Source organism: Neophocaena asiaeorientalis, unplaced genomic scaffold (genome assembly GCF_003031525.2).
Source record: "Neophocaena asiaeorientalis asiaeorientalis breed wild unplaced genomic scaffold, Neophocaena_asiaeorientalis_V1.1 scaffold177, whole genome shotgun sequence".
NCBI classification, from domain to species: domain Eukaryota; kingdom Metazoa; phylum Chordata; class Mammalia; order Artiodactyla; family Phocoenidae; genus Neophocaena; species Neophocaena asiaeorientalis.
Window position 1 is genome coordinate 15484725 of NW_020172779.1, and position 22220 is coordinate 15506944.

At 51.2% G+C, this 22220-nt stretch overlaps 1 protein-coding gene and 1 long non-coding RNA gene across 2 annotated transcripts in view; one reads left to right on the plus strand and one right to left on the minus strand.

The window, feature by feature from the left end:
- Window positions 1-22220, plus strand: part of TG (thyroglobulin) — a 239456-nt gene that overhangs the window by 204675 nt on the left and 12561 nt on the right. The window contains exons 42-44 of the mRNA XM_024741005.1: window positions 109-276; window positions 13910-14091; window positions 16178-16285. Of these exons, the coding sequence (XP_024596773.1) occupies window positions 109-276; window positions 13910-14091; window positions 16178-16285 (458 nt within the window). The remainder of the gene's footprint in view (window positions 1-108; window positions 277-13909; window positions 14092-16177; window positions 16286-22220) is intronic.
- Window positions 342-2311, minus strand: LOC112397003 (uncharacterized). The gene is made up of 3 exons (XR_003002702.1): window positions 2116-2311; window positions 1300-1367; window positions 342-624 (listed from the first exon to the last, which is right to left on the minus strand). It is a non-coding gene; the product is annotated as an uncharacterized LOC112397003 (long non-coding RNA).

Below are 22220 nucleotides of genomic sequence, written 5' to 3' on the forward strand. Positions count from 1 at the left end.
TATGGTTCAGACCCGATTAAGTGAAGCAATGCAACGGTGATTCCGGTACCATTTTTATAAAGGACAAAGTCCATATAAATCATTGACACCCCTTTGCTCCTGGCGCAGCTTCTGGCCGTGAGTGGCCCTTTCCACTACTGGGGCCCTGTGGTCAACGGCCAGTACCTCCAAGAAGCTCCAGCCAGAGCACTGCAGAGAGCTCCGCGGGTCAAGGTGGATCTGCTCATCGGGAGTTCTCAGGACGACGGGCTCATCAGCAGAGCCAAGGCCGTGAAGGTAGGTGGGAGGAGGCCTCAGGGGCCCCTGCGGGCTGCGGCCCAGTGACTCTGGACCTACGTCTGACCTTGGTCAAGAGTCATCGACTTACTTGCTTATTTTCGAAACAATCGCTGAAAAACTACATGTGCAAAGGCTCTATAAGAAGCTTGGGAGGTGGTAGGGGTGGGTGGGATTCAGAAAGAAGACACCTGCCGAGTTGTGAGCAACACAGACACATCCACAGATTACAGTTGCGAAGGAATCACCGTGGGAAACTGTCAGCAGGGCTGCCCCAGGAGCTCTGCAGCTTCAGGGCTCCAGGCCGTGGGTACCGCTGCTCCGTGAAAGATGCCTGTCCCACGGAGGCTGGGAGAAGGAGAGGCGTGGGGATGAAGAGAGTCCCGGCAGGGAAACCCAAACACCAGCCTTCCAAGCTCCCAAGCTTCCCAGCCGTCCCAGGAAAGTGTGGACCAGGCCCAGGGCAAGAGCAGCTTCGTGTGTCTTGTCGGAGACGCAGCAAAGTGCGAGGGACTTGTGAGGTCATTTATCTGCCTGAGCAGACACTTCCTACTCAGACCAGAGAGGCCATCACTCCTCACAGGATGCAGCCACCCAGGAAGAGGTCGAGCACGCTCCCCCCCCGGCCCGCCCACCCCTCCTTGTCAAGCTGCTCCTGATGGGTCCTCTAGGTCATCAGCCTGGGATGGTGGCCCCAGCACATGACACGAGGTGAGGACCCACACTCAGCGTAGGGCTCCGTCTGGCTCTATTGAATATAAGGCAGTTTCGTTGGAACGAATCACAACAAAGAAAGAATCATTAATGCAGCCAAATGGGGTCTCGCATCCTTTGGATTATGCTGTTCCCTTGGGCAATCTACCCCACTTAGGGGAATCTAGCTCACAGCAACAAAAGCACCACTTTGACATGAGATATATATACAAGGGTATTAGTCACAGCATTGATTACTGTGGCAAAAGCATTGAAAGCAACTCAGATGTCTATGAACAGGGAAATGGTTGACTAGATGAAGATACTCACTATTGAATGAATATGACGCAGACGGTGAAAAGAAGGAACCAGATACGTCTCTCCTGGCTTGAGGGTGCCTGTGATACGTTGTTAAATGGAAAACAAAAAAATCAGAATGCAGAGGAGCGTGAAATTAACGTAGCATTCATATATTTAAACCAACCTGTGTGTATCTGTAAAATGTAAATAATTGTACGTATTTCTGTGTGAAAGGATAGAGCTGCAGAAAGATACACAGCAAGCAATTAACATGGGCGATCCCAGGAGGTGTGGCAATGTGGAAAAGAATACTACGAATTCAATGTTACTGACGTTACTGACATACGTACGAATACATCACATAAGCATATATGTGTGCATATATATGTATATGTATAAATAGAGAGCATTGTGTCGCGTTGTGTGTGTGTGTATTGGGGGGTGGCATAGAGCAGAGCTTAGGTCACTAACAGCTTCCATCCCGTTGACTCACAGCCATGGAGAAGGAACTTTTGCCCCTGATCCATCTCTACATTTTTCTGCCGAGCGCCCATAGATGACTCAGCCCTTTACTTCAAGGGGCTGCAACTTGATTATTGAACCAGACTAACACTCAGGAAACACTGAAACAATGCCACTCTCCGCCACTAGCTCTGGGCTTTTCTTCTCTAAAGTGGGGGGTCTTCAAATTCCCACTACTTTGATCAAGCCCGTCATCAGTTAAAAAACAGTAAGCACAGTCATTTGAGTATAAATCATATACATGAGTACTCTTATACTAAGCATTATAAAAGATTCACAAAAACAAAGAATTATAAAGCAAGAGAAAGAAACGAACGTCCTTACATTTGCGCTGCACTTCCTGCGTGCTGCCCGAGAGAGACGATGCCCTACAGCATGGGAAGACATGGCCATCGGCCCTGGACCCTCTTCCATGCAACACCTCATTCCACACTGCCCGTCAGGGGAGGATGTGGAAATCTTTGTGCAGAACATGCTATATCCTCACAGCTCTGGTTCTTTGGACCATGCGCTGGAAATGCATCCCAGCCATCTCCGACCTTAGAGAGAGAGGAGAACTCCATTCCCGGGAGCCTGGGGAATCATCCTAGAAGCAGGCCCCAGCAGCATGTTCCTATACTCCGCCCACCCCCAGTGGAAGAGCCATCCGTCGGGGCTGGGGGGAGGGGAGCTGTTACTGGCAGTCTCGGTGCTGGGGTTGACCGCAGGGCAGCTCAAGTTTATATTTTCGGGTGATGTCAACCCATTGTAAGAGGATTGTCTGCGGCTGCCTTGGTGTTTCCTGGTCCTCTCCCAGCAGCATCTTGGGAGTTTCCCAACTCTGCCCTGAATTTCTGCACCCCCTCCAGCAGGGAACCTGCATCCAGAGGACTGGAAGCCCTCCTCAACAATGCATTGAGTTTCCCTCTGAGGCTTTCAAGGAGACGTTTCCTTGGTCCGCTTGCAAAGGAAGATCGTGTCTGCTGACAGAGCTCACTGCCTGCACCAGGAAGGAGATGGGTGGGAGAGCATGCCCTCAAGTCCAGACACCAGAATAGGGAACCGGCTGACTATTCCTGTCTGATTTCCCTTCTCCATTTATTCTCCTTTGAACAGGCGCTAGTGCAGTCGCTGGGTGGTTCTTGTGAGCCTGCATCCCGCTGGGAACCCACCTAGGTGCTGACTGCTGTGGACAGTTGGGAGAAGCAGGGATGCAGTAACAGTCGGGTTTGAGGCCAAGTCCACACTTGCAGTGCCATTACATGCCGGCATCTCCTGAACGTGTACCTCCAGCCCCACTCTGTACCTCCCGCCTGGGCTTTTCCCTTGAACTCTAGACTGGGTTAGCGCAGGGTCTACTTGACGTCTTCACTTAGATGTCTTATCACTTCTCAGTCTTAACACGGCCAAAATGAACTGCTGATTCCACTTATGTCCCCACCCCCAACCAGCTTATGCCCCCGCTGTCTTCACCATCTCAATAAACAGCAACCCAGACTCCAAACCTCTCTCTCTGCCTACCAGCATTCCATCAGCACATCTATCTTCAAGATGTTTCCAACCCCCTCTCCCCACCTCTCCTGCCACCACCCTGATGCTTGCCATCATCTTTCTCCGGGAGCTTTGCAATGGCCCCCAACTATCTCCCTGCTTCTGGCTTTGCCCCCTTTGCTCTATGAGAGCCACAGGGGCTGGAGTAATCCCTTTATGGTGTAAGTCAGATCACATCACTCCTCTTCTTAAAGCCGTCCAGTGGCCTCAGCTCATGCAGAGGAAAAGCCACAGTCCTTAACGCCCACTATCTGACGTGGCCACTGTTTGTCCTCTGACCTCGTTCCTGCTGCCCGCCTCCTCCCGCTGACTGTGCTTCAGCCTAACCGGTCCCTGTGGTGTTCCTCAAGTCTGCCGAGCACGCTCCCACCTTAGGGCCTTGGCACTTTCTGTTCCCCCTTCTAGAATGTTCTTCCCCAGGTACCTCATTCCCTCACTTCCTTCAGGGTCTGCTTCTTTGGAGAGAACATCCTGGACCACTCTGGTGCAAAAGGCATCCACACCCCCAGCACCCTCTCTCCCCCTTATCCTGCCCCCCGTCCTCAGCACTTGTTCCCCTTGACATGTTCTATATTCGTCTACTCTGTTTCTTCCTCCTCTGGAATGTGAGCCCCAGGAGCTCTGAGACTTTATCTATTTTGCTTTCTGCTATATCTGTGGTGCCTACAAAAGTGGCTGGCACACAGTAAGTGCTCAATGAATCTTTATTCAATGGAAAGAATGAAATTATGGATCTGACCTAGGAGTCTTCAAGGAGATCATTTGTTCCCAAACGACCCTATGGATCAGGGATTATTATCACTAACGCTCAGATGGGAAACCAGAGAGAAGCCAGAATTCAACTCCAAAGGCACCCTTTTTCCATCCCAGCCCTCTGGGAAAAGCCAGGCCTTCCCTCCACGAGCTTGTCGTCCAACAATGACAGCATATGCCGGGTGGGCACAAACCCAGCTAGAATCAGGGCGCCTCGGTGCAAAGGGCTTTGCAGTTGTGCCCACATTCTTCTTTTATCTCAGCCATGATGCTATGAGCTCCGTACCCACGAACCAACATTTAACACCATTGTACGGAGGGAGAAGTAAGTTTCGAGAGGTTTAATGATTGTCCCAAGGTCTACTAGCTAGTCAGTTGCAAAGCCAAGTCTCCACTGAAGGTCCTCTGGCTCCAACTGGGGGCGCTTTGTGTGCTAAACTCTAGGACAGGGATGGAAATGCACTAGCACCACCTACACCACCCTACAGCCAGATCATAGCCCAGAGGAATAATCCTCAGAATCATGCCCAACACAGAAATGCCACGGAGTAGCGTGGACACCCAAGTGGGAACCGAGCTACCAGCTGCCCTCTGGAGGTGGTATTGAAGTTCCTCTTTTATTTCCAAACATTCTGTTCACTCGTGCCCTCCGGGTTGCCTTCCCTTCCTCAGCCTGCTCGAGACCTATATTCAGCGTTGGGTTGTGGGTTTCTCCATTTCCATCTGGAAGGCTCCATAGCACCTGAGTCCAGCTGCCATTAGCCAAGGAGAAACCCAGGATGGCACATTCCTGAGGGCCTCCATCCCAGCGATTCCTTTCCCGAATCCTCTGTCCATCCATATGGGCCGAGCCCTTCCCACCCTGTCTGTGCTGAGAAGCAGAACATACCTGCAACCGTAGAAAATTTCCACATCCGCCTAGAACAGGGTCTCAAGTAGGTTTTCCCAACACAGAGACCTATTCATTGAGTCATGGGGATACTCCACAAGGTCACTTACTATGTGCCAGATGCTGTGCTAGGTGTCTGGGGACATCAATACAAATTAAATCCTGCCCTCGGGGAGCTCAGTCAAGTAACGAAATAGAAAATGGGCAAAAGTAAGTAACTAAAATGCAGTTTGATACACACTATTTGGAGAGATGGTCGTCCTACTGTAGGACCTCAGGGCAGTTAGGGAAGGGGGGGGGGTCACTGGACCCACAGTGGCACTGCCAGCAGTAGTGACCCAGTGACGAAGGAACTGACCAGGACCCTGTTCCCCCAGCTGTCTGTCAACGGAGCGGGGAGAGTGCCCTGGGTGTCCATGGATTGTAATCAGGGGTATTTGAGTTCTCCAGAGCCTGAGCCTCAGTTTCCCTATCTGTAAAATCGGGAGATTATTAGTACATATCCTCATAAAGATATTGAAGGAAATCATACATGCAGCAATGTCTGGAAAATACCATGTGCTCGATAAATATTCGTTTTTCACTTAATTCTTTAACTGTGCTACTATGGTCAGTATCCAAAGCTATTGTCCCCAATCCAGAGAAGAATCCCGAGAAAGCAGGAATACAGAGGACACACAATCACTAAATCACCTCGCCTGACCTGAGCCAATTTTCCAAATCCTGGCAGACGCACACACATGCTTTCTCCTCATGCCACCCTGCATCAGTGCCATCCGGAGCCCAGCCCACAAACACACACCACCCAGCTCCCTGGGGGAAGCCGCAGGAGGGGCAGACGTCCCTCCCACCCCAAGTGAGCCCCCGGACTCACGCGTCCATCACATCAGCGGAGACCCACTAAATTCCCGCAGCCCAAAGAGGTTGGGTAGGGCTTCCAGAGATTCCACGTGAACACCCTCACCCACTTACCATCCCAAGCCATCTATGGCCCACCCAAGGAGTCTTAATGATACCAGCAAAGTTAACCACATACCCGCGGAACATCAGCGCTGCCTGAGATGCCTGGAAAGGCTCTGTTCGCAGAGAACGATCTTATTTTCTGAAGTAGCAGCTTTCTGTTGAAATTCTTCATCAGTTGCCATGGTGGGGATTTTTCCCTCTCTTCTCTCTCCCTCCCTCCCTCTCTCTCTCTCTCTCCCCCTAACTGGTGAAACTGACAGTCTGCCTACATTAACCGGGCATTAATTTGCATGATCAAAAGCAGATTTGTTCCAAGAGGCGATGCTCTGCCTTCTCCTCCAAAGCACAGCCATCTCCAAGGAAGGCGAGAAAAATCAGAATCGCTGCCGCTGAGGTGCCCCTGAGCTTGGCCGGGAGTTGGCCTCATCCAGGAGCAGGTGGGATGGGGGCCCTGCGGAGAGTAGGGAGGGGGAGGGCAGCCCGCCTGAGAGTTGGAAAGTGGCACCTGGCAGCCCCAGGCGCTGGCACGAGCTCCAGCCTGGGAAAATCAAGCCGTTTGTGACCGATTATAGCAGAGGACGGTACAGGAGTCCCAGGGAAGTACATGGATTTCCTGCGGAGAGGGGCTGCTGCACCGAATCCGCAGCCCTTTGGGGTCGGGTGGTTCGAGGATCCCAACCCCGGGCCTTGTGAGGCTCTCTGGAGAGCCCAGGACCTGGAATCAGAAAAATGGGTCACAATTCCTTGCTTTAGCCATGCAATTCCGGCAGGTTTCCTAACCAGTTGGAGCTGCCTTCTCTTTAGGCTTTGAATGGGCACAGGGTGACCAGCCCTGCAGTTATGAGAGGACTTCTAGGTGAAGGAGACAGTACCCAAGCCCTGGGCACCACGCTGGGACCCCTCCACGCCAGCGCTGTAGCCACCTGGCCCTCAGAGTGGTCACGCACACACGGCACCTTGTCTAAGTGTCCCCGGCCCTGATACTTGGGGTTATCATTCTGAGTGCAGAGGAAGCCAGGGATTGGCGGGGTTGACTTGTCCCCCCAGAAGAGTAAAAGTATTTTCTGACTGTGCAGGTAAAAGATGAATTAGACTGGATTCATTCTTATATATCCATTATTATCATATTTATTTTTTCTTCTGATTTTAAATTAAAAGGAACGTTTTATCGTGTGCCCCTGCAATGATGGTGGGGTCTGGACACCGGGCCTGCTGGATGGTGGAGAGATTGACCCATTGTCCCGTCACATCCACACCCGGTGGTTGGGGCGGGAACGGTCCCGAGCTGATTCGTGCGTGCAGCCAACACATACTCATTGAGGGCTCTCCTCCAGGCTGGGGGGGAAAGTTGTAACCTGAACAGATAAGGCTCCTGGCTCATGGAGTTTCTCTTCTCGGGAGAGGACACAGACAGGGATGCGTAAGCAGAGAAAGTAAGAGTTTCAGATCTTGAAGAGTGCTCTGAAGGAAAGTGTAATGGGAGAGGAAGTGATGCAACGGGGGAAAGCACTTTTGTACAGAGTTCAGGGAGGTGGTTTCTGGTTCTCAGTGATGAGAAGGACCAGCTGTGGGGCGAGTGAGGCGAGGGACCAGTGCAAAGGGCTGAGGCAGAGCTGGTTTGGGGGACACAGAAGGCCAGGTGCTGGGAAACCCAGTGGATGATGGAGGAAGCAGTAGGAGAGGAAGGCAGATGTGTTGCAGGGACCTGTTAGGTCATCAGAAAAGTGACTTATTCTACTTGCAGGGGGCAGTTATTAGAAAGTTTTAAGTTAGAAAATGATCTGATTCATCTTTTTTTTTCTTTTTTCTTTAGTAATCAGGAAAGTTCACTTTATTATTATTTTTTTAAATAGTTTTACCATACAGATACAACATTGTAAATCAACTATGCTGATTCATCTTTTTAAAGAGCATTCTGGCAGCTCTATGGAAAATTGACTATGGAAGGGTAACAAAGGAAGTAGAGACCAGACTGAGGTCCATTGCAAGGTCCAGGGAGCAAGCTGCCATGTTAAATGAAGGTTAAAGACGTGGTAATGGTGAGAATTGCCCAGATTTGGGATATATCTTAGATTGGCAGCTGAGTAGATGAGTTGGGAGTTCAAGAGAGAGTTCAGAGCTATAGATATCGATTTGGAGGAAAACCAGGAAACTATGATGTCACAGAAAGCCAAGAAAAGAACGTTTTTCTGAAAGGAAGCCGAGGTCAAGTGTACAATGTCATTGGAAGTGGTGTGAGTTGAGTGCAGAGATCTGACCCCTGGACCTGACAGAATGTAGGTCCTGGGCGCCCTTGGTAAGGGCCATTTCAGTGGGGTTAGTGGAAGGCCTGACTGATCGGAGTAGGCTGAGGGGAGAGTAAGGAAGTGGTCATGTGCTTCCCAAACTCACCCTCTTTCCACTTTACCTCCATCTCCACTGGACACCAACCCTCAGCCAGGTTTCATGACCACTTCGTTCATTGCCACATTACCTCTGCGACCTTACCAGGCTGTCCCATGGCAAGATCTGTGTCATGTTCATTTCAAATCCTCAGTTGCTGGCCAACAGTATGTCTTTCATTTATGCCCATTAAATGAAAGAGTATTTGTGTCTCCACCTACCTCAGAGCTCTAGAGAATTCTGGGGGCATTTGTTCATTCATTCATCCTTTCAGAGTTCACCCAGTTGCCTTTGGAGATGCTGCCCCAGGTCTCTCTCTTCTCAAACTTACGAAGTCATAGCCATTTTGCATAACATCAAGAGTAATCAATGCACGAAAGTTAATTAACTATCTTCCATGTACAAAGCACTCCTGCGGTCCCCACTCCCCAGAGAACATTGTCAGTGCTTCTGTCCCAGGGTGGGAAGGAGAGGAGGAGGGAAGGAGCCCCGATGGGGCAGTAGGAGTGGACAGGAGGAGTGTGTTGAGATGTCCTCAGGAGGAAACTCAACAGGACAGTGGTACAGCAGAGCACTGGGGAAGATGAGGAAGTGGGAGGAGTCTGGAAACATCTCTTTTCTAATTAGGTCACTGGGTACTGGTCTTCATCACTGAGCTTGGGAAAATAGGAGGGGAAGAAGGTTCTGGAGGCGAGGAAGCACACATAGGCTGGAGAGAGATTTAGGAATCGTCAACTTAAAGATCACTGTCGAAACAAAGGGAGGAAATGGTACCACCTCATGAGCATGTGTGGACAGAAGGGGATGCGAAAGGGCAGGGGTGGCAACTGGGGGGGGGTGGCGACATCAGCATTTAAAGTGGGCAAGACAGCCAGGTGGCGGGGAGGTTCAGAAATGAGCCCGAGATGGAGAATTTTATGGAAAAGGAGATGGGGAGGGTCACCAAGTCCAGGCAAGAAAGAGCCCCAGGCTGGGATGGTGAGCTGCGCCGGCATTGGCGCTGACCATCAGCGACCTTGGCAAGCATGGAGGTGGGGGAGTCGAGGGGCCAGGTAGCTGTGGGGTGAGGGGTGAACTCCCTGTGCTGGGAACGCCGAGGTGGGCAGACAGACACCTTGGCTGGCATTTCGCTCGGGGTGGCGGTAGGAGTCACGGAGAGTTGCACATCGCATGTTCTAAGAGCGGGGAGATTTACCCAGTGATGTCGCTGAACAAGCAGAGGGGAGTGTCCCTAGAGCGCCGGGCAGTGAGGCATCAGCCTCAGAGGGAAGGAGTGTCCCTTGGTCCAAGAAGAGGGAGGGGATTCGGAAAGAGTCCCTGAGAGTAGAGGATGGTGTGGGTGTATGGAGAGCTCTGAGGATCACCTTGGGGTTCCGAGCAGCCTCGTGGGACCCACATGGCAGAAGAGAGGCAGTAAGAAGCAGCAGCTCCCGGGCTCCCTCCTGGGGCCCTGCAGAGCCCACACCCAACACCCGCTTCCCTCCAGTCTCAGCTCTGCTGTCCTCCACAAGGTCCGAGGCCCATCTCATGAGCCCATTTACGATTTCAACCCTCACCAGCCAGCACCCTGTGCTCTCCCCAACCCTGCTTGTTCCCTTGTGCCATAGTGATCACCACCGAACCTCCTCTGTTACAAAGATTTGTCCTGTGCCATCCCTCCCCCGAACTCGACTAAAAGCCCCCAAAGGGCCAAGAACATGGGCTGTACGGTTCCCCGATGTACCCCAGATGCCTGGAGCTGCTCCTGGCACATGCAGGCGCTTGACAGAAGTTTGTTGACTGAACAGTGACTTGAAGATAAAGACCCTGCAGCAACGTGGCTGTCATCCTGTTCCTCAAACTTGGGGTGATCACAAGGACACCTACTTTTAATAATTTACTAACCAGAGGGGAGAGAGAAGTAATATCTACTGTCACCCATTTGATAATAATTAATTTTCTTTTGATTCTACCATCAGCCCCAGGCACAGAGAGGGGTATTCAGTGAACGAACCCACTGACCAGCAATGAGTCTTCTGAGGTTGCCTGCGGAGCCAGGTCCGAACCCCACGCTCAGTCCCCTAGGTCACAGGCGTCCAAGGTGACTGTGGAACCCTCCACAGTCGCTAAACGTTTCCCAGGGCTCTAACTTTTCTACGGGAGGTGTTAAGGGCGGTCCTTTAAAACTGCGCACCGCACCTGTGCCAATTCTTGGTGGCCCTTAATGAGACCAGGCCCAGCAAACCCGCCTCTGAGGCACGTCTTGCCTGTCATTACAGCTTGTGGCTTCGGCCCTGGCTTGGCAGTCACGTGGTAGCCACATCCCTCCCGCTGCCTCTCTAATTAAACCAGCAACAGCATCTGTGCTTCTGTCCTCGCCAAGAAGGAAGAGACCCGGGTCTTCCTGAAAACGGGCCCCTTCGCATCCCCACGCGCCCCCCGGGGGCTCAGATCCGCACTCCAGCCGTCTCTTCAAAATACTGACTGTGGATGCAGCCACGGCCCAGCTTGTCTCAGGGGCTCAGATCCCCTCAGAATGGGAAACGAATCGCAATCTTGTGGAAGCAGAACCTGGGCCCCTCCCTTTAGCATTCTAGCCATGGAATTGTTCAGATTGTTGGAGGTACTTCTAGCAAGGCCCAGGGCTTGGTGCCCTGCTGCTCCTAAAAGGTGCATGTTATGGAAAGAGTTTCCGCAGCACCCGTGAAGGAGGCTCTGTCCTTTGGGTGAGGTCAGTCGTTTTCTAGCAGTGATCCGGAAGAGGAGTTCCCAAGGATCTGGACCCACAGCCAGCAGGACCAGCCTGGATCAGGCCTGGCTCTAAAGCATGGGCTCCCCTGGGCCAGCCGAGCCGCAGACACCTAGCCGCCGACATCACGCTAAGAGTGTGTAGGTGTCATCTCGTTTAACCTCAGGGCAGTTTTATGAAGAGGGTGATATTATTGTACCCATTGTACAGAGGAGAAAACAAAGGCAGAGAGGGATTCAGTAAGTTGCCCAAGGTCACATAACTAATACGTAGCAAAGCTGGCATCCAAGCCCAGGTCTTTCCAGCTCTGGGATTTGAATCTAGGAGGTTTTACTTTGGACTTGCAGCCTCACCTGTGTTATCTCTGTGAAGGTCAGTGTCTCTTCCATTCATTTGTCCAACACTTATTTCCTGGGCACCCGCTAGAGCCCTGCGTGCCCCTCTGCTGCTTCGTAGTTCTGGAACACTAGGCGTTAAACTGACAATAACAGCACCTGGGGATTCAGCGCAGCATCTTGAAGCACCCCAGGGGCCCCTGCCTGTGCCTGGGACAGGGCAAGAGTAATCGCTCTCCGCTACTGACCATGTGTGCCCAGAGCTGTGCTAAGCCCCTTAGATGCGGGTTTCACTGGAATTTGGCAATGATTCTATGCAACTGCCCAACTCATATGGTGCTTTTGATACCTCAGTGAAATACACATGCTAAATGTTTGGCAATAATTGGAGTTATGCGAATGGTGACTAATATAATTTTTGTGATAAAATATTCCAAAAACTCAGAAAATAACAGGGAATAACATAATGCAGGTTTCCCCCTAAACTATTAGTAGGCTGTGAAGTCAATTAAGTAGATTTGAGGCAGGCATTTTTGAATAGACTAGATTAGGCTAGACTAGAATAGAATGGAAACTCTCAGATTTATCTTGTGTGTTAACAGCAATGAGTATGAATGTTATTCGTGAACGTTACTACAGGCATTGACGGTGAGTGTGAGTGTGTGTGTGTGAATTCTGCATGTATAAAATGTCTTTTTTATTATAGATCATGGTCAGAAATATTTGATATAAAAAAACACTGATATAAGAAACATCACTATTCAGATTTAACAGATATTAATATTTTGCCACATTTGTTTCAGATCTTTTTCCAAGAAATAACCCGTTATAGATAGATAACGACGATAGATAGATAGAATATAGATAGAATTCAAATGAAGCCCTTTTTGCACACCTCTCCCTGTCTCCTTTCCTCATCCCTCCTGAAGCTGGTGTGTGGCCACCAGCAGACGTGCCTCTGATCAGTGATTCCAGCCACTGGTCCAGCCTCTTGGTGAGCCAGGCTGAAGGCAGTCCAACCCAGAACCCCAGGATGTGCTGAAAGAGTGTCTCGGACGGAAGGGGTCACTTACTGATCATACCCACTCCTTGAATTCTAATCACAGTTCCTGTGTACTTGGTAATGTTTAGAAAAACAATTTAAACATGTCAGGATATCCCGATAAGCACATGTCAGTGTTGAAATAAGAGCCTAGAAATATGTAAACACACATCCTAGGACCGTACAAGGGCCGAGGGGTCTGGATCTCCGACACCAGAGCTGCGTCACTGATACTCCCTCCCCACCCCTCGTCTTCAGAAATGAGGGAACTGAGTCCTGAGGGGATGACATGGCCTCCCCAGACTCTCCCAGGCAGACAGGATAAGAAAGGAAGGAAGGGGGAGGAGGAAGACAAATACCATATGATTTCACTCATATGGGAAACAAACAAATGAACAAACCAAACCAAGCAAAAATAAACACGTAGCTACAGAGTAGTGGTGACCAGGGCAGGAGGGTTGGGGCGAGGGCAAAATGGGTAAAAGGGATTAACTTCAGTTTCATTTACTGACTCAAGTGTGTGTGACCAGACGGAAACTGAACCTTTGGTGGTGAGTGTGCTGTAGGGTACACAGAAGTAGGAATGGAATGTTGGACACATCAAACTTATATAATGTCATCAGCCAATGTTACCTCGATTTAAAAATAAATCTTAAAAAAGAAGAGAGAAAAAAGAGACTGAGGAAGAAAGAAAAAGGAGGAAAGAAGGAAGGAAAGAAAGGAGGGAGGGAGGGAGGGAGGGAGAAACAATTATCTCCATCTGGACACACATCCCACAGAGCTCCCTGCCTTCCCTGCCCATCCTATATAAAACAGCCCTGCCCCATCCCTTCACCCTGCTCCGTTTCTCTTCATAGCACCTGTCCCGGATGAACTGCACAACTCTTGGCTTATATTCCGTCTCCACCCACTAGAATGCAAGGCCCTTGAGAGCAGGGAGCTTGATTAGCGTGTTCAGGGCTGTTTCCCAGGCCTAGCAAGCCGCTGGCCCTGGACCAAGAGTGTGTCTATCAGTAGAAAAGGGTACAGGCAGTGTCCCTACGTTGAATGCTTGAGTCAGTGAATGCTGACTGAAGTTGGCTCTCCTAACAAAACCAGGTGACAAGCTGGCTGAGAGCCAAGTGCACGAGCCACGTGAGACCTGTGATCAGCCTGCAACAAAGGCTTGTGTTCAGTGAGCACTTACTAGGCACCAGGCGCCATTTTCAGGGCTTCACGTGTTTGAACCCTTTTAACCCTCACCGCCACCCTGCTTGGGGGCTCCACTGTGTCCACCTTCAGGCAGGCACAGAGGGGTACAGGTGCTTGTTTAAGGCCACACAGCTGGAAAAGGGCAGAGCTGGGATTTCCACCAGGCAGTCCGGCTCCAGCTCCCACGCACTTCTCGCCGGCTTCCACTGCCTCTGAGAGAGAAAATTCTAGACCAAGGGCTTGAGCTATGCTCAGTCGGGCCTTTCAGAATCTGACTGGGGATTTTCCGTATATTTTCTTTTAAGCAATTTGAGGAAAGTCAAGGCCGGACCAGTAGCAAAACAGCCTTTTACCAGGCGCTGCAGAATTCTCTGGGCGGCGAGGCGGCGGACGAGCGCGTGCAGGCTGCGGCGACATGGTACTACTCCCTGGAGCACCACGCGGATGACTACGCCGCCTTCTCCCGCGCCCTAGAGGCGGCCGCGAGGTGAGCCGCCTGGGCGCACCGTCATGCCTCCGCCTCCCCGAGGCCGTGGGGATGCTCAGATCCCCCGGGAGGACCGGGGCCTGGTGCCGCTGCTTCATCTGTGTCGGTCGTTCAGTCCACAGCGCGGGCTGCCTGCCCGCCAGTGGGCGACACGAGGGGTGACCCACCCCTCCCCTCCGTGGTGGGCGCGCGCCGTCAGAGGGTGCCTGCTTGCATATGCCCCGAACCGAGAAGCTGCGCTCAGCTTGTGTAGATGGAGAGCGGGCGGGGGGCAGTCCAGCAGAGAGGGCCCCACCTCCAGCCCAGTACCTGGACCCCTGCTGCCCTTGAGAACAGCGCGAGGAGAGCTCCAAGGGTGGCTAGAGCCCAGGCCTCGTAAGCATCGGTAGTTTTCAAGCCTTCCCCAGGTGACTCTGCTGGGTGGCCAGAGTTCACCTTCCACAGGAAATGGAGGCCTAGACAGGGGAAGGCTTGTGCCTGATGTCACACCCAGAACAGAAGACCCGGGGCTCCTGACGCCGTACATCCCCTTCCCGGGGGTGGGGAGTGCTGTTTCTGCACTCACTGCTTATGCGTCTTGTTGCTCAAGTCCACTGCTTCGAGCTTCCTTCCCTGGGAAAGTCCGCCCAGGTCCCCCAACCCAAGAGGGGTTAGTGGGTGCCTGCACCCATCACAGGCTCTGCCGTCCCCAGAATGTCCCTCTCAGCACCGTCAAGAGATAGCCAGGATTCCAGTTCTCTCTGCCTGCAGAGCCCCCTGGGATGAGACCGCAGTGGGGACTCCAGCTCTCGTGTCACCTTTGAGTTCCTCATGGGCCGCTTGACATGTTCTGTTTCCCTGACAGGCCCCCCTCCAAGCCGGGAGAGCGTGGTCAGGTGGTTTCCGCATCCTGTAACTTCTTTCCTGTCCTCGGGGAGGGAGGTCCACACTGGCCCTTGCTCACTGTCGCCGGGGACAGAGCCACTGTCGAGGCTCAGAGGCCCTGCTGAGCTTGACTCGGATGTTGAGGCCCACTGTCCTGCTTGGTCATTCCTCCCAGGGGCCTGTGGTTTCCAATCGGAGGCTCACTAGCTCAGAATAAAGCTTTGTGCCACCCCCTGGCATCTTGGGGACAGGAAGGCTCTAATTTTCCTTCTAGTAGAGAGCTCAGCTTTGAACAAAATAGCCAACACCTATTCCTGGAGGCCCAGCCCCAGACTGGACCTGAAGAACTCACAGATGTCCAAATCCTGGACCCTGAGAGGCTCACAGCCAAGTCGGGACTGGCTTAGATCAATGTTGTAGAAAGAGCTCAGGGCTAGAGTTCAGAAACCTATGTTCATTCTTGCCCCAGCTTTGCCTGTAACTGTGTTTGAGGACAGTCTGTGAACAGGGGCAAGAGCAGAGGCCTGAAGGAGGGCAGGTAACCAAAAAAGGCTTCACTGAGGAGGTGGACTCCGTTCCTCCCTTAGGCCAGGTCCTCATTCTCTCCTGGCCAGACTGAGGCAGCAGCCTCCATGGGCCTCCCTGCCCCCAGTCTCCTCGGCAAGGTCCATCCACAGCGCTGCCAGGGTGGAACCTTCCACTCCCAGCTGTGACAACCAAAAGTGTCCCCCAGACATTGCCAAACGTCTTCTGGAGCGTGGAGGCATCCCAGCTGAGAGCCACTGGTCTAAAGGTGTCATAACCTGAAACGTCCCTGAGGTCTCCATCTTCCTTCAGAATGCACAATTATTTTATGTTCAGCTTCATAGTATATTATATTTATTTTAACATAAAATGTTTTGCTCCCAAGTCTTTGAGTAAAATTGATGTCCTGGGAAGATGTTTGTCCCATGGGACTCTTGACCCTGCGATGCATCGTATGGACATAGTGTGTGATCGTGGCCCTCCATGAAGCAGGCTGGACCATGCGCCAGCAGGGGGGCCAGCAGGGGCGAGAGGAAAGCTGGAGGCTGTGAGGAGGGGTGGGGGGTGTTCTCTGCAGGCCTATGCAGAGGGGCTGGCTGGTGGCCCAGGTCCCTTGCCTGGGAGAAGCCTTTACCCGGCACTGTTGTCCATAGAGCTGTGCATAGCTAGACCCCATCCTCTGTCCTCCTCTCACCAGGGACTACTTTATCATCTGTCCTGTGATCGACATGGCCAGACACTGGGCAAGGAGAGCCCAAGGAAACGTCTTCATGTATCACGCTCCTGAAAGCTACGGCCACAGCAGGTAAGGTGGCTGCGTGGCCACAGCGGGTGTTGGCACACAAAGAGAATCTGGCGGAGGGTCCCTGTCACTTCTGTGATCCACAGGGCGGCAGAGAAAAGAAGGCAGGACCATCATACAAGTCCTGGTTCAATGACATGGGACGCGTCACTTAACTTTTCTGAGTCTCAGTTTTATCATCTGAAAAATGGGTGGAATAGTAATCACCACTTTATCTCACAGCCTTGTAGGAAGAGCAAGTAAAAGAAAAGATATAAGAAGCAGTTTGGAATTGCAACATCAGACATTCGTTGACTGACCTGGCTTGGGGGGAGGAGCCATCTTTATTAATCCTACCTGTTTATGTCTCTAAAAACTGAACACTCAGCTTAATTTAAGAAGATGACCTTCCAAAGTATAAAAAGATTTCTTTTGCAACAAAAGGAGTTTTATTTACCCCTAATTTATATACCCTTCTAACTTCCAGAATAAGTTCAATGTATCTTGTAATAAAAGTCTCAAGTGCAATAAAATTATCAAAATGGAAAAGAAAAATAAGAGATGCAAGCAAAAGAAAACCAGTGATGAAGGAAGCGGCGACCAGTGGGCCCAGGATGTGATCCTAGTTTCCCGGAAGCCAAAGAGAAGATTGAAAAGTAAAGAAGAAAAGAACAAAGGTTCGGTTTTCATAGCGCCATCAGCTAAACAAAGGAACAGAGAGGAGTGGTGGCATAAGGCATATTTGGTCTCGGCCAGTGGGAGGGCAAAGCCACGTGCGTCGCTGGGGCGCAAGGTTTCCAGGGCGTTCGAGGGAGGACTGTGAGGCCGCGTGTTCTACTTCTTCATGACCTTACAGTCCTGAGCTCTTCACCTGTGCTGGAGAACCCCAGATCCCTCCAGTGCTGGGCCAGTAACTTCCCACATAATCTGATGTGATTCCCACAAATTACATCAGATGAGCCACTTCACATTGGAGCTCCTTTGGTAACAGAATGTCAGGGGGTCAGGTGTCACAAGATGCCAGAGTGTGTTGCTTCATCTCATACGAGAGTATGAAGCAAGGACACATGGAGCAAGGACATCCGTCGCCCATGTCCATGGTCTGTTACTGAGTGTAAGAAAGTCAACTTTTTTGGGGGGCTGTGTTGGGCCTTCGTTGCTGCGTGTGGACTTTCTCTAGTTGCGGTGAGCGGGGGCTACTCTTCGTTGCAGTGCACAGGCTTCTCATTGTGGTGGCTCCTCTTATTGCGGAGCACGGGCTCTAGGCCTGTGGGGTTCAGTAGTTGCAGCGCACGGGCTCAGTAGTTGCAGCATGCAGGCCCTAGAGCGCACGGGCTTCAGTAGTTGCAGCACGTGGGCCCAGTAGTTGTGGCTCATGGGCTCTAGAGCGCAGGCTCAGTAGCTGTGGTGCACGGGCTTAGTTGCTCTGCGGCATGTGGGATCTTCCCAGACCAGGGATTGAACCCGTGTCTCCTGCATCGGCAGGTGGATTCTTAACCACAGCGCCACCAGGGAAGTCCCGAAAGTGAACTTTAGAGCTGAAGGATGAGGTCCTCTACTAGCCAGCTGTGCAGCCTTAGGCAGGCTCCTTTGCCTCTCTGATCCTCAGTTTCCTCATCTACAAAATGAGGCTAATGGTTTCCTCTCACCGAGTTGGTGTTAATAATATCTGGATTATAAATTATCCCTCTCTAACCTGTGTTGCTTTGCACCAGCATCAAGGGACGTCTTACAACCATACACGATTTCTTATTATAATTGGCAACATCCCTATAGTAGGTTGAACAATGGTCACCTGAAGATACCAGGGCCTAACCCCTGAGATCTGTAAATGTTCCCTTATAAGGAAAAGGGGTCCTGCAGATGTGATTAAGTTAGGGATCTTGACATGGGAAAGCTATCCTGAATTATCCCAGTGGGTCCTAAATGCATTCACAAGTGTCCTTATAAGAGAGAGCAGAGAGAGATTTGCTACACATAGAAGAGGAGGCAACGTGACCACAGAGGCAGAGATTGGAGTGATGCACCCACAAGCAAGAAATGCTAGCACCCGCCAGAGCTGGAGGAAAGAGGAGTGGCTTCTTCCCTAGAGCCTCCAGAGGGGGCCTGGCCCTGCCCACACCTGGAGTTTGGCTCAGTGAAACCGGTTTTGGACTCCTGGTCTCCAGAACTGTGAGACAATAAATTTCTGTTGCTATAAAGTCATGAAAGTTTGTGGTAATTTGTTACAGGAGCTATGAGAAACTAATACAGGCCCCCAAACATTCTAGTTTTCCTAAACAAGCACTCGTTACCTGGTTTCCCCCAACGGGTTAGTCAATTTATAACACTTCACGGAACACCCATCTTTGTGAGGCCAGCGGTGTTGGAAAGAGCATCTCTGTGTTACAGATAAAGAGTCTGAGGTTCAAGAAGTTCCACGTGATTTCCCCAAGGACAAGCAGCCGTTGGTTATAGAGCAGTGACCTACTCGTAGCTTCTCTGAGCCCCAGAATTCTCTTTCCACTAAAATACGCGGTCTCTCTGCTTAGAACTGTTTATAATTCCAACTTGATTTACTTCCTAGATTCAAGCAACTGCCTCCAGGTTGTGGGAAGGGAAGTAAATGCCAGGCCAGGGCTCTGGTGAGAAGGCATTCGGGAGAGAGGGAACGGCGAGAAGAGCCGAGGGATTGGACAGAGATGAAAGGCGGTCTCATAATCCCATGGCCACCACGTCCAGGGAGGCCAGACCACATCCAGGGAGGCCAGGCCACATCCAGGGAGGCCAGGCCACATCCAGGGAGGCCAGGCCACATCCAGGGAGGCCAGGCCACATCCAGGGAGGCCAGGCCACATCCAGGGAGGCCAGGCGTGGGAAGCATTCGTGGAGTGCTCTGGCAGCACCTCCCCAATGCCAGGGCTCTCAGGAGTTCACACCCAGAGCGCGAGTTCTTCGATCTGGTTCTCCACCTTCCCTTCTCTGAAGGCAGAGATTGTAGCAGAAGCCGCAATACCCCTGCAGCAAGTCCATCAGAAGCCTTCAATGCGTGCGTACAGCTTGGAGCTCCAAAAGTTCCAAGTGGCAAAAAACTAAGAACTGCACCTGTTATATGAGGACAAAAACAATCAAAACATAACGTAGCAAAAGGATCCATATGATTCCAACCAGCATCAGTAATGCTTTGAGCCCACCTGTATTTGGTTCCTAGGGCTGCTGTAACAGAGTACCATACCCTGGCGGGTTTAGAGCAACAGGTATCGTCTCACCGCTGTGGAGGCCGGGAGTCTGAAATCGAGGTGTCGGCACAGCCGCGCTCCCTCTGGAGGCTCTAGAGGACGATCTGCTCCAGGCACCCCACGCCCCAGCTTCTGGAGGCCTCAGGCATTCCTTGGCTTGTAGACAACACCTTTCCACTGTGTGTCTGTGTGCAAATTTCTCCTTTTTATAAGGACACCAGTCAGACTGGATTAAGACCCACCGCAATGACCTCATTTTAACTTGGTTATCTCTGCAAATACCCTATTCCCAAAGAAGGTCATATTCTGAGGTCCTAGAGGTCAGGGCTCCGACATATCTTTTAAGGGGGACAGAGTTCAACGCAAAGCACCACGCTTCTCTCTAACATGACAGCCCTGCTGGGGAGGCTCCCGAGGGGCAAGGGTGCAAAGCAAGCTGTTCTGGACCTGGGATCAGGGTGGTTCCCAGAGGAGCAGCCCTTGAACAGGATCCAAACCACACCCTCAGTCTCTTGTGGCCAGTTTGGGTTTCTCTGTTGCTGAAAAGCATCCTCACGCCCCTCTGGGAACCCACAGACAGGACGTCACTGCGCGGACCCACGGAACCCTCCTTGAAAGGAAGCCACGCCCGTGCGTCAGAACCACACAAAGTGCCTCCCGGGTCACCTCAGGGCCTAGAGACCCTCCTGGCACAGAGGAGGCATAGTAGGTGCTCAGGAAATCATGCTGAAGGACAGAAGCTGATCCAACTACCTCAGTTGACAGGTGGGAAAGGGTCTCTTCCACTCTAGTTTACAGGCTCCTTGGGGCTCGGTTTTGCTATCTGCAAAATGGGAGTAAGGAGGTGGGACAGGTCAGGAGTAGTGATTCTTCACTGGGCTCTGTGGACCCGGGGGAGAAGGAGAGCGAGATGGAGGGTCCGAGCTTCCCAGCCCCTTTCTCTGTACTTCATAACTGAGCTTCAATTAAAATTTCAAGGTCATTCAGTTTACAGAGATATGAAAAATGTCTGGGCTCAGTCACCTCTCAGACACCTTCTGACTCTGACATTTTATCAGTTTGGGAGGAAAGAGACACTCAGAACCACTGAAACATTTGACAGGCAGAGATGTTGCCAACTGTACAAAGGCAGAAAGTGTCCTGGGTAGAGCAGCGACTCTGGGCCAACTGCCTCGTTAGAAACCCATCTTGACGCTTATTAGCTCAGGGACCTAAGGTGAGTCACTTAACCTCCTTGGTGACAGTTTCTTCAACTGAAAATTGGAAGAAGAATAATCGTACCTACTTCAGGGGCTTATTGTGATGATTTGTGTATGGAACAGGACCCGGCAAACAGAAAACGGTAAGAGTGTCTCATTATTCTTGTCCATCAGAACACGTTCTTGATATCTTTCCGGGCATGTATCATCTCTCCCCACCACGACCATAATATGGTGCCATCTATATAGTAGATACTTGAATCAATGAATGAATCATAGAAACTAACCCATTTAATTGTTGGCAAGTTTATCTTTTCTGCTCGAAAAGACATCTCTCTCACTCTGCCCTGGAGCTGTCACACTCTCGTTTATTTCTGGCTGAAATCTACAGACTTAAAATATATGCGCGTGCCTTATGGTTTCAGCCATCTGTCTGTGAGCATATATTAGCCTTCCTGGCATAGCTAGTGAACAAAACACAATAAATTACCACTTTCTCGCAGACTCTTGTTAATTGATCACAGCATTGCATGCTCACCTGGGTTATGTAGATGAGATTTGCATCTCTGAAATTGAGGGCCAACTTTTGTGAGGAAAGAATAAGTGTAATGGATGGGGGAGGAGACAAAAACAGGAAAATCTGCAGTGTGAGAAGAAGGTGCAATCTTAAGATCCAGATTCAAAGAATCATAGACTATGTAAGATGATTTCATCCAACTCATTTTACAGATAAAGAAACAAACGCCCAGAGAAGACTGGAATTATGTCCCAGTCACAGAGTCAGTAAGCGGCAGTCTGGACTCAAACCCTGCCTCCTGCCCTTTCTCTAGTTTCCTTTCAATTGCACCCACTTCAACCCAAAGCCTCTGAGTGCCTGCCATGGCTAGGTCCACCTGCTAGCTGTGCGACTTCGGACAAGTTGCTTAACCTCTCTGAGCCTCCATGCATCTTTATCTATCCAAGGGGAGAGTAATAGTGCATGTCCCACAGGGCTGCTGGAAGGGTTCAGGGGCGCAGTGTCTGCATCTAGGGTGTGTTCGTGGGTGTGTGTACGTGTTTGTACACACCACAATGCCTGGCAGCTTTGCTCACCAAGACTATTGACACAGGGACAAAACTTAGCAGTTTTCTTTTGCTCAGTTCTGCTCACTGGGGAGATTTTGAGCCAGTCTCCTCCATGGCTCCCATCCATAGCCCGCTGTTTCATGAAGAGGGATTTTCAGTGACGACTGTAATCCAGGGTTTCTCAACTTGGACGCTGTTGACATTTCAGGCTGGATAACTCTTTGCCATGGAGGGCTGTCCTGTGCATCCTGTGCTGTTTAGCAGCAACCCTGGCCTCCGCCCAGTCCATACCAGAAGCACCTTCCCAGTTGTGACCACTGAAAGTGTCTCCAGACAAGGCCGCTGTCCCTTGGGGCCCCAAATGGTCCTCTGTTGGTAAGCACTGCTGGCATCCCTTAAAACGGGAGTTATCACTAACACCACCTGGAGAGAAGGTGTGACCCCCTTTCCCAGATCTTATCCCTGAATCAACACAAG